The 16,629-nt window shown below is 35.1% G+C and overlaps 2 protein-coding genes across 2 annotated transcripts; one reads left to right on the forward strand and one right to left on the reverse strand.

Moving 5' to 3' along the window:
* The first annotated feature begins 3,599 nt into the window (after window positions 1–3,599).
* Window positions 3,600–5,227, forward strand: LOC133205638 (uncharacterized). Its single transcript, XM_061341477.1, has one exon. The coding sequence runs from the start codon at window positions 3,600–3,602 to the stop codon at window positions 4,893–4,895; it is 1,296 nt and encodes a 431-aa protein (XP_061197461.1). The 3' UTR covers window positions 4,896–5,227.
* A 7,015-nt stretch (window positions 5,228–12,242) lies between these two features.
* LOC133205046 (uncharacterized) lies at window positions 12,243–14,940 on the reverse strand. The gene is made up of 3 exons (XM_061340789.1): window positions 14,357–14,940; window positions 12,671–13,105; window positions 12,243–12,525 (listed from the first exon to the last, which is right to left on the reverse strand). Exons 1-3 carry the CDS (start codon window positions 14,938–14,940, stop codon window positions 12,243–12,245), a joined length of 1,302 nt encoding a protein of 433 aa, XP_061196773.1.
* Between the last annotated feature and the right edge of the window lie 1,689 nt (window positions 14,941–16,629).

Raw genomic sequence — 16,629 nt, forward strand, 5'->3', positions numbered from 1 at the left:
TCGAAAATCGGGTTATAGCTGTAAAATTGAGAATAGTTCCCGATATTGGGTATCGTTGTATCTATGAAATCGGGTATAGGCCGAGTAATATATTTTGTTCAATGTTAAAAGTATTTACAATATCCTTAAATAAATAGCCTTCACTACAAACGGCAAAATACCCAAAGTCTAGGGTTTATAATGATTCCATATCAATGCAAAATCAGGATTCATTTGTAGATATTACATCAACATACAAGTCAACAAAAAGCGACCCGAAAGACTTGTTTTTCATATCAGATATTTTGTATAGAAACAAATTCATAACAAAATATATCAACTATTTGTGATTAAATAGTTCAAACTATGACCAAAAACCATAAATATATCAACTTATATTTGTTTTTAAACAGCATAACCTTTAGATGATATTTATATTTGCAGAATATCATTTCATGTACCGGCTATATTTTGTAATGGGTAGCGTATTAGTCATGCCTACAAAGTCTGGATCTGAGGGGATATTTGAATGATAGATTCGTCCGAAGAGCTAATCATCCTTTTGGTAGTAAACTGTGCCAAATGTATAGCTGGCAGCTACCAGACCTTTCCGACTAAATCAGAAGAGGAGAAGAAAGAAGTTGTGGAAGACGAGAGGTTATAACAAAAAACCCCTTTTATTGAAAATTACCATAGCTAGGGAGCAAAGGATGGAAGTAAAGCACTGATGTAAAGAGAGCATTCTAGAGAAATTGTGGTGAGATACTGGGTGGAACCTGGTGCTTCACAAAACAATAGGTACTCTGAATGTTCGAGGAACACAGTGCAGTTTTCTTGCTCAAGAACCACGGCCTAATTTTTTGTTTCAATCAATTTTAACTCAGAATAAGAGAGAAAAAATATATAAAAGAACTCTTGTCCGTTGTAGAACCCAGTAGGTTTACAGGTTTCATTTTGGTGACAGTCGGTCATGTGATGGGGTATATAATACAATTTAATTTTTATTAAATTAATCATTATATTTGTGTAGAAAATTCTTGTTCTTTCTAAAATCGGTATTTATATGTAGTAGGCTAGTAAATAAAAGACCAAGTACAGTGAAGGTACTGCTTATAAATGAGGACACTGTATATAGTAGAAAGAACTTTGTCCAGGGTACCGTGTCTTGTATATTTGGTTACTGTGTATCAGATGCCGCGTTCTGTTTGATGACGAAAGGTACTGGGTACCAGTTTACATTGTTCAGGACTGTGTTCTATGTAAAGTGTGATGAAACCAGCTACGTTTGATGGTACCCCATACCCTACAGCACCTTGTGAGGTGACTGAAAAAATAGCAAAAGGTCAGTTTATAAACGTTCTTACTGCGTTTAACATGCGATTTCGAATTCAACAATCGAGACCCGTATCTCTTAGCGTCAATGGAGACAAGATGTTGGATTTGCCAGGGGATCATCAACGGCAACTGCCATTAGTAACTCGCAACAAAATATTCTCACTACAAGAAGTTTTACACTCATGTGTCATAACTGTGGAAAACGGGGGCACCAAATGAAGAACTGTTTTGATGGCTGGTGACCAAGGTAAGACCCAGGTACAGAAGATTGCAGTTCGCGATCATGTACCACAATGTAAAAGGATCAATAAACAAGCCAAGGGTGCTAAAGGAGCTACAAACTAGGATCCATATACAGGCTGGTCTATTTGTAAATGCAATTGTGAATAAGGTACCATATAATTGTTTGCTTGACGCGGGAGCTACTTTGACAACTATTTCTCAGAATATTATTTAAAAAATTACCAAGGAAGATAGAAAGGAACTTATTCCGGTTGTCATGGTTATCAGCATATCCATCATTCTAGCAGATGGAGCTTTGCTACAGGTAAAGGGGAAATGTAATATGCATATAAGTCCGTGAATTTGACTTTGAGGTTATGGTTGCCGACAGAAGTGCGGAAGGTAACCTTGGTTTAGAGTTTTTTTTTGAGCAGAACAAATGCTTGGTAAATGTGACATCAACCAAGATGTTAAATTGGAGAAACAGTTATTGAAAGGGCACATAGGATGTTTGTGTGTGAGTTTAAAGGAAACTGTTCTATATCCCCAAGACGTGGGTTGACCAGGTCAGTTATTACTTCCAGCTGATACAAGATATTTGGAACCTCTAGTAATTGAAGTCAGTGAAAAAGTTTAGGAAATCCGGTAAGGCCTTGGTTGCAAGATCTCTTGTAGATCCTAAAAAGTAGGTGATGTTAAGATTGATAAATTTGTCCAGTCCAGTAACTCTTAAACTGTGTACAGGAATACTGCTGTAGGGACAACATCACCTGTTGAAAATGTGATCAAAAACAGAGAGCCTTTCTATAACCTTCACACTGTCGAGGATGCCAATGTTGTTCCCGATCATTTGAAGGAATTTTTCTGGGAAATTAAACAAGAGTTAGATCAATTTCAATCAGAGAAAGTGGGGAAGGAACCTTCTTCTTTTAGGGAATAATATCAATAACACGTACAGAACATGCATCATACTTTCAAGTTTGTTCGTTTTGCATTGAAATGGCGCCGCATAGTGATATAAAGTTTTTTTGAATGATTATATATTTAATACAAAATCAAAAAGAGATTTTTGAAAGCCCCATAATCCCAAATACAGGTGATAATGAATTATTACTGCATAAACAAGAAAGTTCACGATAGAAAAGTTTGAACCCTCACGTTTGTTATAAAGTTTAATATTTAGTTGGCTGTTAACGTCTTAAGTTAGTAAAACCTCTTAAAAACAGATGTTGCACAATCTGTGGTGTCTGTGGTGTCTGATATTTCGAGATCACTGGGATATATCGAGGCGGTATATAAATAAAAAAAACTATTGTTGATTCGTAAAACATTGTCGACATATCTATATGTCAATTTTTAAGGCCACAGCAAGACTTGCCTTCTTCTCTTGGCGTCTTTTGTGAACAAATTTTGCTTTAAGTAAAGCGCTGGTCATCTGCTGACTGTATATATGATGCATTTTGAATGTACGTTTTGCTGGTTTGTGCCCTTAATAGCCTCAACAGATTGACACCTATTTTACACTGGGCGACGTGTCAGCTGGTACATAACCATTATTTTGTTGGTAATAATTCTTTGAATGCTCTTTCTTATATGATCCACCCCTGCCAGTTTCTACAGAGTGCATGCAGAGGTTATAAAACTTTAGAATAAATAAGAATAAGCACAAAGTTTTTTGGAGATAGTGGGTAAATAGCACCAACTAATTTGTTTATTAAAATGTTATCTGACCGTTTTTACCCGTTTACCTAATGAAATAAAATAAAATGGGAAGTGACCCACAAAACACTTTAAAGGTGGTCTAAATATGTATGTCTTGTTTACTCAAAAGACCCACTTTCATTTAATACCAAAGAACCAATTTCACACTTTTAACTATATCTTTTACAGCCCAAATGTAAAGAATGCTTCGGAATACCCTTGATGACTGTAGATTGATAATTTTTCTTTTCCTTCTAATTTTTATTTTTGTCATAAGAGCTGTTATCTGGTCTGGCTTTGTTTACTGTGAACATTGTTGATCTAGCCACCTACGAGATAATTGATTGTATGCATTTCACAAAATGGCGACCGCCTCATGGAAATTTTTACCTTATGGAAAACGATATCACATATTTTTTTTTCATGGTTCATCTGAGAGGGATTGTGAATGGATAAGGGATATCATAGAGCAAATTGAATCTCAGAGATATATTTGTGGGTGTACTTATTTTGATTTTAAATCACATTTATCTTTCTTCGATAATATTGGTTTAGTGGTAAAACAGGCAGTCGTCATAGCTTTCATTCTCTCTCATGAGTCAACAAAATCGGAAGTCTTTCTTAATTTAGTGGATAACGCAGCGATGTATATTTTACGTCAAAAACGAGAGAAGCCAGTACCAATGATTCCAGTTCTACTTGATGATTGTGAAATCCCCCAGTGTTTGATCAGTTATGAACCTCTTGTTGCCTCAGATGAAAGAAACCACTGGTGGCCAAAATTAATGAACGTTCTGGATATTGAAAATTCATCTTGGAGTGGTGGTGAGTCAGATAAGAAACTTAAATATCATTTTAATTGTATTATGGAGGAAATAAAAAATGATTCTAGTATGGAAAAAGAAAAACAATTTCAAAAACTGTTGATAGAATCTGGGATAGTATATTACACTGGTCAATTTGGAAGCAGAAAAACAGCTAAAATTCTTCGTGGAGGTTGTGGTATAAAGATAAATTCACAAAGTCTCGTTATAGAATGGGAAATGTTTGTGAATATTATGTCGAAGAGTGAAGAGGCTCTCATTGAAATTGAAGCCTTAAATAAAGAAGTAAAAATTAAAAACATCATTATTAATTTAACAAAGGAAGGAGAAGATAAACTGCTTAAATATTGTGTTGAAAATCTCAAAAAGATTGTAAAATTTTTTGAACACTCCTTGAACTATGATTTTTACAAAACAGAATATGATAGAATGACATATAATGTTGATTTTCAGGGACACACAGGATATGATTTGCTTAACTTGGCTAATAACCTAGCTCGAAATTTGTATTTGGGTAATTTTCAGAAACGCACAATCGAGTTCAATTCTTTGGATAAGAGAATTAAAACATTTGATACATCTCCTTTTGAAAGTGAACAAAGTAACATCCTTGCAAAAGCAGGATTTATCTACTCAGGCGTCTCAGATACGATCACTTGCCATTGCTGTAATCAAAGTTTATTTGGGAGGTTTGAAGATGATTCCGAGTCTGTAATGATTGCACATCACAGCAGATGGAATACCGACTGTCAATACCTTACCAAAAATATCCAGTTTCTGAATATGACACTTCATCAAGGAATCCGTACCTCCCCCCGGCTCTTTCGTCAATAATAGAAAGAGAAACATATAGTCTAACCAAAATTCAGAATAAAGAGTTAGCAGCTGAATTAGCCAAATCAGGATTCGTTGCTATGTCAGAAACACTGAAAGACATACTAGTGGTTTGTACGAGTTGTCACTACGAGCAATGTGTGCATGAGGGCGTTAGTGAAATAAAAGATCTACAAATAAATCATATGATATGGTCTGGCAAAGATTGTTCATTTCTTGTTGAAGAAAAAGGTGTTGCTGCCATCAGAAACTTTTTGCGGGAACGTGAAATTAAAGTTCAATACAGATCATCAATTATATTTGAACCCATCATGATGAAAAGATATCCGTAATCTTATTCATCCCTGACCACCAAGATCATTAAGAATTTTCTTTTTGCACCCATGAGAGTTTTAAGTCTCATTATTTGTGCTTGACAATAGTTTCTCATCCTACATAAGTATTCATTGTTCCATTATTGTATTTAACATGTGTTATTCTACATCAAGGAGTTCACAGTGATCAATTGTACTAAATCCTATAAACAATACAAATCCCCCTGACAAGAATATGCTAAAGTAAACTATAGTTAAATATAATAAAGTAAGTTTTCAAAGTTATCATTAAAGTGTCATATATAGTGATCATTATGGTAAATCAAAGTTTTCAAAGTTATCACCATAGTAAATCAAAGTTTTCATAGTGATCACTATAGTATTAAAAGTTTTCATAGATATCACTACAGTGTCATAGTGATCACTATAGTATTAAAAGTTTTCATAGATATCACTATAGTGTCATAGTGATCACTATAGTAAATCAAAGTTATCACTATAGTAAATCAAAGTGTCAAAGTTATCACTACTCGTTAACTACATGTATAGGTTTTACAGTGTCAAAGTTTACTATTACTATAGTTTACATATAGTATTTTTTTGTAAGAGCAAGAACAGTGCAAAACCATGGACCCTTGGAAACATCACATTAGCATTATTTGTATACCATGTAAAAGAAAAATTACAGTTTAAATGAAATTTCTTTAGTGGCAATACCAAATTAGAGTGAAGAATATTACTTTGTATAAATATGACATTATCATGTCTGACGTTCATTTTTTTTATATCCCAAATGTTCGCTTTTCAAATTAAATTTAATGTTTCTTCTTTTTCATATACATGTAATTTTACACTAAACTACGTAAGTTTTTCTTTTCTTTTCCGCCAGTTTCTTTTATTCGATGGTCGTGATTATGATCTTGTTTGCAACTACAACCTATCGTTGTATGGGTTGTATTTTGTCTGACATGTTTCATATCAATTGTTAAGTCATTATTTTTATGTCAAATTTGACCACGGATAACTCCGTTACTTGATAAATACATAGGGCTCAGTCGACAAAGGATGCTTAACACCTTCAATCACCTGATCCCAAATCTAGTGTTTCCAAGGGACCGTGTTTTTGCCCTATTCACGATTCGTATTCTTACTGGATGTATGAGATTGATCACAGATCTTTATCTTCACTTTTTCACATTTATCGAGGTGTTTGTATACTGTACAGATTCTGCTAGAATATTATTAGCCTTTTAAAGATTATTTAATCTTTAATCTGTTTTATGTTTTATATACATCACAGATTTATTGTTTTAATCTCTGAAAGTTTTTTGGCATGAATTTCCTACAATCATAAATCACACATGATTAAATTCACCAGATACACGTGCTTGTGTTTCATCATCATTTCATGTGTTAAATATTTAGCACATATTTTGCCAATCCTTCATGTTTGTCATTTTGGAAAAAGTATACAGTATTTGTTTATCATATGATGCACAGTTCATCTTCATTAATTTTATTATCTTGCTTATTAAAGGTTCCTTATGTAGGTATTAAAAAGGGATGGGTATGTCGAATCCAATAATTTTTTCCCTCCAATAACGTTGTTGTATGGAATTTCTACTTAACCGAATTTTTCGCCCTCTTTACCTTACCTCTGCTAAAATTCATTCAAACACATGCAGAGTATAAACCTGTACAAGAGAACAACAATGCTTGGGATTTGGTTTATCTATTTTCTTGTATACAAAATATTGTTATATTATTATTAATATAAATATTAATTATTATTTTTCCTATATCATTATGAAATGTGAAGATAACGAACAGTAATCAAAGTCCAAGCTAACAGTACAAATTGTGAGCAGAGCAAACACGGACCCAGGGAAACATAATGTGGCATGGAGGAGTAAGCATCCACTGACGACCGGTGTTGTAGAGGGAAACTTCTCCCTATAGTGACTCCCCCCCCCCCCCCCGGAAGTTTGGTGCTATGGTGAGCCCACGCATGGGGATTTCTGACTTTAGAGCAATACTTTCCTCCTAAAATACACCAGGTGAAATGTTTACTCTAGAATACTACTTCCCCCACCTGGAAGATTTTAGCTGGAGTGATACTATCACCTTTGGGGAAGGCTAAGTCTAAAGCCAAGTTTCTTTGAAGAGCTCTTCATGAGACTCTTGATAAACAGAGAGACCCTTATCGGCGATTTCTGTTTTTGTCAACTTAGTGGATAGGAAAGGAGGATATAGATTTGATATTTTAAGCACTACTAGCATATCAAAAGCATTGTTCATGCTTTCTTATTACCTTCTATTTCACATTGAATATTAAGTACATGAATATGATGTACAGAAAAAGGGGTATATATATATATATATATATATATATATATATATATATATATATATATATATATATATATATATATATATATATATATATATATATATTTCCATTTGTATTTGTTTTCTCTGTGATAACTCTTTGAAAGTTAGGAGAGTTGATTTCTTGATCATTCTACTGGAATGCAAATTTCGCCAAGCGTAAGTTCAGGTGCTAAGAAGGCCTAATATGCATGTAATTCTCGTGCGGTTGTCTTTGTGTTTGACGCCAGTGGGCGGGGACTATTGAAAATGACATGTGAGGCCTCGTGTAATTCAAATCTATTAGTCTACATTTTTAAAATCTAAATTTACAATTTTATTTCACAATGGAATGGAAATATAAGGAATCACTGTCTAGGTAGTAGAGTATGCCAGGGACATCAACGATAGTTGGAAACGTGGGATGATTGATGCATAACGGGCTTCGCCAACTATCGTTGATGTCCCTGGAATACTCTACTAACTAGACAGTCATTCCTTTTATATATATATATATATATATATATATATATATATATATATATATATATATATATATATATATATATATATATATATATATATATAAAGGCTCAGATCAGCTTTTTGATCGAAAAGGGTATGTCTTCTGTCTGTGTCTGTCTGCTGTTTGTTGTGAGTAAACTTTTCGGATAATCAACTTCTACTAAAAAATACACCGGGCAAATTTCGACCACAAAGCATTCCTCTTAATATAAATAGGATTCAATTTCTTGAAATGAAGAGCTACATAATATAAGCCTTCATGGTGGGGATAATAGAGAAAGTTATATATTTTTAAAGAGTCGCTGGCCCAAAATACTTGAAACTTATGTCAAAGCATCCTTACATAGTGTAAATACAACTGTTTTCAAATCATGGCCCCTGGGATAGGATGGAAAAATACTAAGGGAATCAATTTTTACATGGTAATACATGTTTAAAGGATTGATTGATTTTATGTTCTTTAACGTTCAATTCGAGAATTTTTCACTCATATAGAGACGTCACCGAATGCCTGTAAAGGGCTTAATTTTGAACTATATTTGGCACTGAGGGCCATTGTGCAGTGAGGGTTCTTTATCGTGTCATGCCTACAATGACAGGGGACCACGGTTTTTAAGGTCTCATTCGAAATACCACTTCTTGGCGAAGGCACAGTAACTACCTATGTTTACTTCTAATGTCTGACGCAGCATCAGGAACGAGAACCGAACCCGGTACCTCCCGCTCACGAAGCGAGCGCTTTACCACTAGGCTACCGTGACTGATTATGTTTAAAGGAAAAAACTACTTAGCATTCTCCACTACAAAAGATTGATTTTGTTTAACGCCGAGTCGGCAATATTTCAGCCAAATTTAGGCGGTGAAAAGTTACGTCTAGGTTTGAGACACTACAAAAGAGTACTGATTTGTTATACATTAATATGTTACCAATTTAATACACAATTATGATTGTTTCAATCAGGAACCCCAGGAGTGGAGAGGAACAACAATCAGGGATCAAAGTTTTATCTAGGAAAATATTGGAAAAACAGCAGGGCCATAAATAATAATATTGATATGCAAGCATTCGTTGATCGTTCCGATTAAGTTATATTTATATCAAGGTCACCGGACGGTAGCTGTTGCATGAGTGATTAGGCTTGGATCACCCTTTATATATATATATATATATATGGGAGAGTTTAAACCGAATTTCCACTGTAAGGGGACGCAACCAATATTAATTACAGCGTTGTAGTTTGCTGAGACAATCAATTATGGAGTTGACGAAATTAAGAATGTGATTGTTAGTAATGTAGTCGACACCCGACGCTTTCCTATGCTAGGGAGAGGATATGGCGGCAATGACATCAGCATGTTAAATGAAAATAGAGTAATCGGGATTTCCCCACTCTGCCTAAATGCGCATGTATTCTGAATTTACTATATCTTTCAACTTATTGTTAAAGTTATTGTTTTCACTGTTTCTATAGAAATTTTCATAGAAATCAGCAAAGGGATTTGCTATCCCGTCCGTCTCCAAACAGATTTCCCCGTTAGCTTCATGGATCTCAGGAAAGAATCTAGAATATCTGGGGCGCCTTTGCTCGACTTATCTCCAGAACAGACGCAGGTCGAGATCTGCGGCTTCGTAAATTTTTACGGTAGGTTGACTTTACGGCGGGTGTGACCGCTCGACAGGGGATGCTTACTCCTCCATGGCATATGCTCCCATCTCTGAATTGTTAGAGGTCCTTGTTTGCTCTACTCCAAATCTATTATGTTTCAATGGACCTTGATCTTGATCACTGTATTACTGTTCGTTTTCTTCATATTTACATATGCTTTTTGTTTTCCAAGGAGCTGTTTGTTAATCATCTATCTGCTTTTAATTATTGTTATTAAGACAAATGTATTACAAACAATATAAAATGTCTAATAAATATATAATTCAGATTATTAACTATTTCAATGACAGATTAAAAAAACTTTATAAACTTTTATTTCTTATATTTCCGATGGAAGAACTTATTTTAAGCTTTGATTGAAGCAAAATTACATTATTGTCGTCCTGTACAATATCAATTTCTTATAAAATACTATATATTCCATTGTACAGAAATTTTTCTTCTGAAACAATTTAACACTTTATTTCAGTCTAATTGATCGTTAAAGATTTGTTACACACAGATTTCTCATAAAAAACACGTTTAAACAGCAAAATAATTTTTTCAAAATGCAGCTCATATTGCTTTAATACTTTTACTTTCCATATTTTTTACAATTAATCTTTACAAAGTGATTAAAAATAAATGGCCTTGAAAACAATTTAGGATGAGCTTCCAAAATTAGGCTTAAGTAATCAAATAAAAAAAGAATTATATTTCTGCAAAGCCTTTTTATAGCCCTCTAAAAACATATTACCAATTAAGACAAACATATTTGTCTTTGCAGATAGAATTTCAACAATACATATTTGCCTGGCTTAAAATAAACCTATTTGGTTTGTGATACCATAGGTTTTTGCATAAACACCTTACTAAATTTCGTCTTTGCAATGAATTTGAATAGGAATGGCTTATTGAACATATTACTTATGTAATATATATTTACACTGCAAGATTGTGAATGTTTGAGCAAGACCACTTGTGGTTTGATTAAATACCCTAGGTAACTGAAGACGGATGCATTTTGTAATATTTCAAGGAGACACATATAAATTAAGCAATATTCTGTCTTTTTGGTCATGTGAAACAAATGTCTAAACCCCTTTTACATAGATGGCGACCGTTGAGAAATTGCCGAGCGTTGAAAAATTGGCCAGATCTTTCAATGATTTTTAAATCTTTAAATGGTCACTCAGTCATCGCCATGACCTGAGATATCCCTGAAGTTTTCACAATCTCCAAAGTTTTGACTACCGAAAAAAAATCTCTCCTTCGATCCTTAAAGTAAGCAATCTTTTAAAGAACGCCCAAGGATCGCCAATAGAGCACAGAAAGATCAATTAATGATCTTTTGGTTCTACAATGATCTCAGAGATTTTGATGTCTAAAGGTGAAGATGTCCGAGAGATCATTTAGAGATCGCAGAGAACAGACAGGCTTACTGGAGACTGCATCAGAGTTTTACAGGAGATCAACATCTGCTTGAGAGATCATTCAGAGATCTTGGAGACTTCAATTTTTCATCGCAAAACAAGTGCATTATACCGGTATAATTTCCCTAAACGGACTTTTAAAGTGAAGTCTCACTTCCAAGAACTTCTAAACTGCTATCTTTTAACACACTTTTCTTGAATAAATCATTGAAAACTAATGTATTTAAATGCACAAAAACTACTTGTATAAACAAACTAAATGAGATGTACGCAAGAAAAAAATGATATGATCAAACTGACGTTGTTTTGGAAAAACCATTATATTCTTTCTACATATACTAGTACTTTAGTCAAAAGTCCTAGTATTAAATTTCTATATATGGAGAAGACATATTGTATTGGCAGGATCATTTGAACTCTTGCCTGAAATAAATCAGACTTCGTCGCCAGCATGGCTCAGTGGTAGGAGCGTTTGAAGTACAGTCGCGAAGTAAGGAGTTAACCTTATGTTGTGGGTTTGAATCTCACTGTGGGATGCGGAAATGGTCTTTCGGATGAGACCGTATAAACCGAGATCCAGTGTAACAACAATAGCTGGCACAAAAAAACATCCCACACTACTCAAAGGTCGTAAGTGCCGAGAACAGGTCTTCTGCAGCCCTCCACCGGCAGGTGGCGTCTCAATATGAGTGAAAAATTCTCGAAGGAACGTTAAACAAACAAACATACGAATAATTCAGACTTCAGTATGTTGTTGTTCAATACCAAGTAAATTTTATTATTCATTTTCATTCAAGATCACATTTCAAATATCGTGGTCACGGGAGTCAGGGAAATCCCTCCTATAGCAAGTTTAGCTTGAAAGAGCATAGAAGGACAATCACCAAAATGATGTATTTCAAGTTGACGTGCACGTCAATTTTTCATACGAAGAATACAAAAGCATTATCCATTTATGTTTTATTCTGATTAACTATGTCCAAATCAATTTAGAATATACACAGTACTCAGTTTGATAAAAACAAAACTACTAGAACTAATTTAAAAGAAGATTTCTGTTACTCAGAAAATCTTGTCCCAAAACCAACTGATTATGACTTCGTTTATAAAAATTGGTGCAATTTTGTAGTACTGGTAAATTCCCGATAAGCTGCAGAAAGGTTTCATCACCCTTGCAATGTACAAGAACGTGTAGAGGGTCGTGGGTAGGGCCGCTAGGTTGGCCAGGATAGACGGCTCGTTGGAGTTGCCTTTACAACAATCCCCATTACAGCAGCATTCCGTATAACAGCTTCCTTTTTTACAAATGATCGAGCAACAGCAGCAAGGAAAAAATGTCTTGCAACTAAATTAAAAAGAACAAGCAGTGACATACTATAGTGCTTTATCTTGAGATGACAAAAGGACATGTTTGAAAAAGTTTCAACATTTCAAACCATAGGAAGACACTTTAACCTTTTTTTTCAACATTGCAATAACTATCTACTTACTCAAAGCAACAACAGCAACAAGGGCAAAGGCATTTCAGCAAACCAGTGCAGAACTTTTTAATACAGTTTCCGCAGCAATCCGCACACTTCTGACAAGGATTTTTGCAACAGCCACCGTTTTTCTTTTTATCTGAAGATACTTTCACATTTGTTATGTAGCGCCATATGCTGCTTAACCAAGCTACTAGTCCATTAACGAATCGTTTGATATTCGAATCCCATTTTACTCCGCATTCCAAACATATAGTTTTTTCGTATCGAAAAAGTAGAAAATTTTGTGGAATTTCAATAAATGTTGTCACCAGAAATACCTCTGTTCGTTCATCCAGATGATCTGGAATTGCTACGATAGGATCTAAGCGGTGATTCTGAACAATCTGGTAAACAATATTGACCACCTGAAGAAAGGCAATGACTGTTCCAGCAATTGTAAAATATAACAAGAGGCCCATGGGCCACATCGCTCACCTGAGCACATTGGCTAGGCAAAAGCACAAATTAGTTCAGTATTGAAAAGACCGGGGGAGGGGGGGGGCTTGAATTTTAAACTACCTGACGATGCTTCCATGTCAATGTAACAAATGGCTTTGTTGTACTTGAGAAGATTTAAAAAAAAATTCCCATATATTCCTTTGTAAAAATTTGATCCCCCATTGTGGCTCCTCCCTATCCCAGGGGTCATCATTTGAACAAACTTGAATCTACACTACCTGAGGATGCTTCCATATCAATAAGACTAAACATAGCTTTTCTGTTCTTGAGAAGAAATATTTCTTCTTTATGTTCTTATGTTAAACTTTCCATTCCCCATTGTGGCCCCACCCTACCCCTGCGGGTCATCATTTGAACAAAATTGAATCTACACTACCTGAGGATGCTTCCATATCAAAATGACTAATCATGGTTTGCAGTTCTTCAGAAGAAGATATTTTCCTTTATATTTCTATGTAGAACTTTGATCCTCCATTGTGGCCCCGCCCTACCCCCGGGGGTCACGGTTTGAACAAACTTGAATCTACACTACCTGAGGATGCTTCATATAAATATGACTCATCATGGCTTTGCTGTTCTTGAGAAGAAGATTTTTAAAGATTTTTCCTATATATTTCTATGTAAAACTTTGATCCTCCATTGTGGCCCCGCCCTACCCCCGGGGGTCATGGTTTTAACAAATTTGAATCTACACTACCTGAGGATGCTTCCATGTAAATATGACTCATCATGGCTTTGCTGTTCTTGAGAAGAAGATTTTTAAAGATTTTTCCTATATATTTCTATGTAAAACTTTGATCCTCCATTGTGGCCCCGCCCTACCCCCGGGGGTCATGATTTGAACAAATTTGAATGTACACTACCTGAGGATGCTTCCACATGAGTTTCATCTTTCCTGACCCTATGGTTCTTGAGAAGAAGATTTTTAAATGATGCAATTATTTTTTCAGTAATTCCTAATTATCTCCCCTTGAAAGAGGGCGTGGCCCTTCATTTGTACAAACTTGAATCCCCTTTACCCAAGGATACTTTGTGGCAAGTTTGGTTGAAATTGGCCCAGTGGTTCTTGAGAAGAAGTCGAAAATGTGAAAAGTTTAAAGACAGACAGACGGACAGACAGACGGACAGACGGACGCCGGACAAAATGTGATCAGAAAAGCTCACTTGAGCTTTCAGCTCAGGTGAGCTAAAAACTGATTCGCCACATCCCCTGAAACGAGTTCTTGAGAATTTGTACAATTATTTACCGTGATTCCGAGTGCATTTTTAGTGTTTTCGATAGGGTCTTCCATGTCTGCGTACTGTAGCCAGTCGGATGTGACATTAAGGATAATCAAAATGGCTGAAACTACGCGACAGACAGTGTACCACCATACCTTTCTTGGCTTTGGTGGTTCCTCGTCATTATCTGTTTGCTGTTGATCATGGTAAATTTGATTTTGTTGCTGTCCATTAGCTAGAAATGAGTTATTCCCATTCCCATTAATATCACCTACTATGTAGAGCACACTCTGGGGCGGTAAACCTCGGTCTCTGGGTGTCATTTCCATGTCCTTTGGAGGATTATCAAGTCCTGCAGAATGGAGACTATGTGGTAAATATCCATAGGATGAATAGCTTGGTGGAATATTTTCAGCAGGCGGACGGCTACGAGAAAAATATCCGGTAGGCAAATAACTCCGTGGAAAGTAATTCTCAGAGCTGGAATATATCTCATCTCCTCTTTCATACTTCCTTTCGTTCATTTTCAACCCAGAGTCCCTGTATCCAGTTTCCATCTTTACTGTATGTCTGCAATCCTTTCCATAAACATGCATTCTTTTTCAATGTTTTCGTCCTTTTGCCGTTCTTTAATGATTTATCTTGTCTCTTGCGACGTTTACTTTGTACTCTGAGTTCATCAATGCTCATTTACCTAAGAGATCTTTCAGATCAAATTGAATGGCAAGTGGCCTTATTATGTCATTTGTGTTTGATAAAACGTTAAAAAAATACTTTAACCGGATTAAAAAAAAAAACACCCTTCTATTTCTGAGTTGAGTTTAGATTTAAGATAATTTTGTTCATTTACACAGAAAGAAGATGGGCGTATATTTGTATATTTGGAGAGTAATCAGCAGGAATCATGAGTACGAATCATTCATAGTTTAAATACACAAGTCAAGAAGACGATTTGGTAGGGTACCCACATGCAGCTGGCCAGACTTTACGAAAGCTAGGGTTTAGATAATTGCAAATGTATTAAATTTCAGTGGGTCGACAGAATTGCTTTTCTTCTCAGTGCAGCAAATCAAAATTTAACTTTATTTTGAAATTCAGTGAATAAAATTCTACTGACAAATGACAAGACTGTTTAAAAAAATGTTTACTCGTTTCTTTGAAATTAAATACATACAAATAAAGTTTTTAAATCGTGGAACGATAACCCAGAGACAGCAAATTAAAAAAAAAAAAGACTGAAAATGTAACATTCTGTACCAAATGACTCATCTTACCATATATCACCGCACATTTTAGCCAATAATAACAATATCGGAAAAATACTTTCCTCTTTATCATAAAAACCTGATTCATCAAAAGAAAGCTAAAATTTCATCTGTCGCATCAATGAAATTTTCACTTTTCAAGTGCGCCCAGATTCCTGTTGAATCCAAATCAAAAGCAATCTTGTTCTTTAAGAATACTCGAAATCGGGTATTATCCGTGAAATTGCGTATAGTTCTCGCTATCGTGTATCGTTGAATCCGCGAAATAGGGTATCGGCGTTGTAGTTTCCTTATAAATTCTAAACAACGTGATGGCGCTGATTCAACTTTCACATTGAGACGTACGAATAGCAATTGCATATTAAATAGTTGGAGAATAAGTTTCGAAGTCTGAGATAATGCGCACATAGTAACAAACACTCTTGGAGACTAGTTCGTTTCACATTCTGCACCAAAACAGGCGTTTGTTCTTCTTTATATTTTGTATAATGTTAAAAGGATGTGCAACATCTTCAAATTAATACCCTACACTACACTATCCTATATTTCTTTAGAAATAACACTGCCATTAGTTGGTTTTGTTGTCATTTATTTTTTATTTACAGAATAGCATTTCGTATACATTGTATCATGCTCTTTTACCAAGATAGTTTTTACATACAGATATTTCCATTAACATTAATGATAAACAAGTTAATATCCAGTTGGCATCTTCTCTGGCCCTTCCGGCAAGCTCGGAAAAACACCTCAAATATATTTACATCACCGGATGTTTAAATTTTATACAAAAAGGAGTCGTTTTCTATTTATTAATGTATTGAGTATACAGAGTTGAGTGTCCCCTCTGTAGTATATTTAGGTAATATTTTTACATTCAGTGAAGTTAAGACCGTCACGAAAGCTCTGTCGGTAGAGCGCTCGCTGCGTGATCGGAAGGTTATGTGTTTGAATACAGGCGCGGATCCAGGAATATTTTCCGGG

The sequence above is a fragment of the Saccostrea echinata genome, unplaced genomic scaffold (assembly GCF_033153115.1).
Source record: "Saccostrea echinata isolate AGI-Se365-2 ecotype Australia unplaced genomic scaffold, CSIRO_AGI_Sech_v1 ptg000054l, whole genome shotgun sequence".
Classification (NCBI taxonomy): domain Eukaryota; kingdom Metazoa; phylum Mollusca; class Bivalvia; order Ostreida; family Ostreidae; genus Saccostrea; species Saccostrea echinata.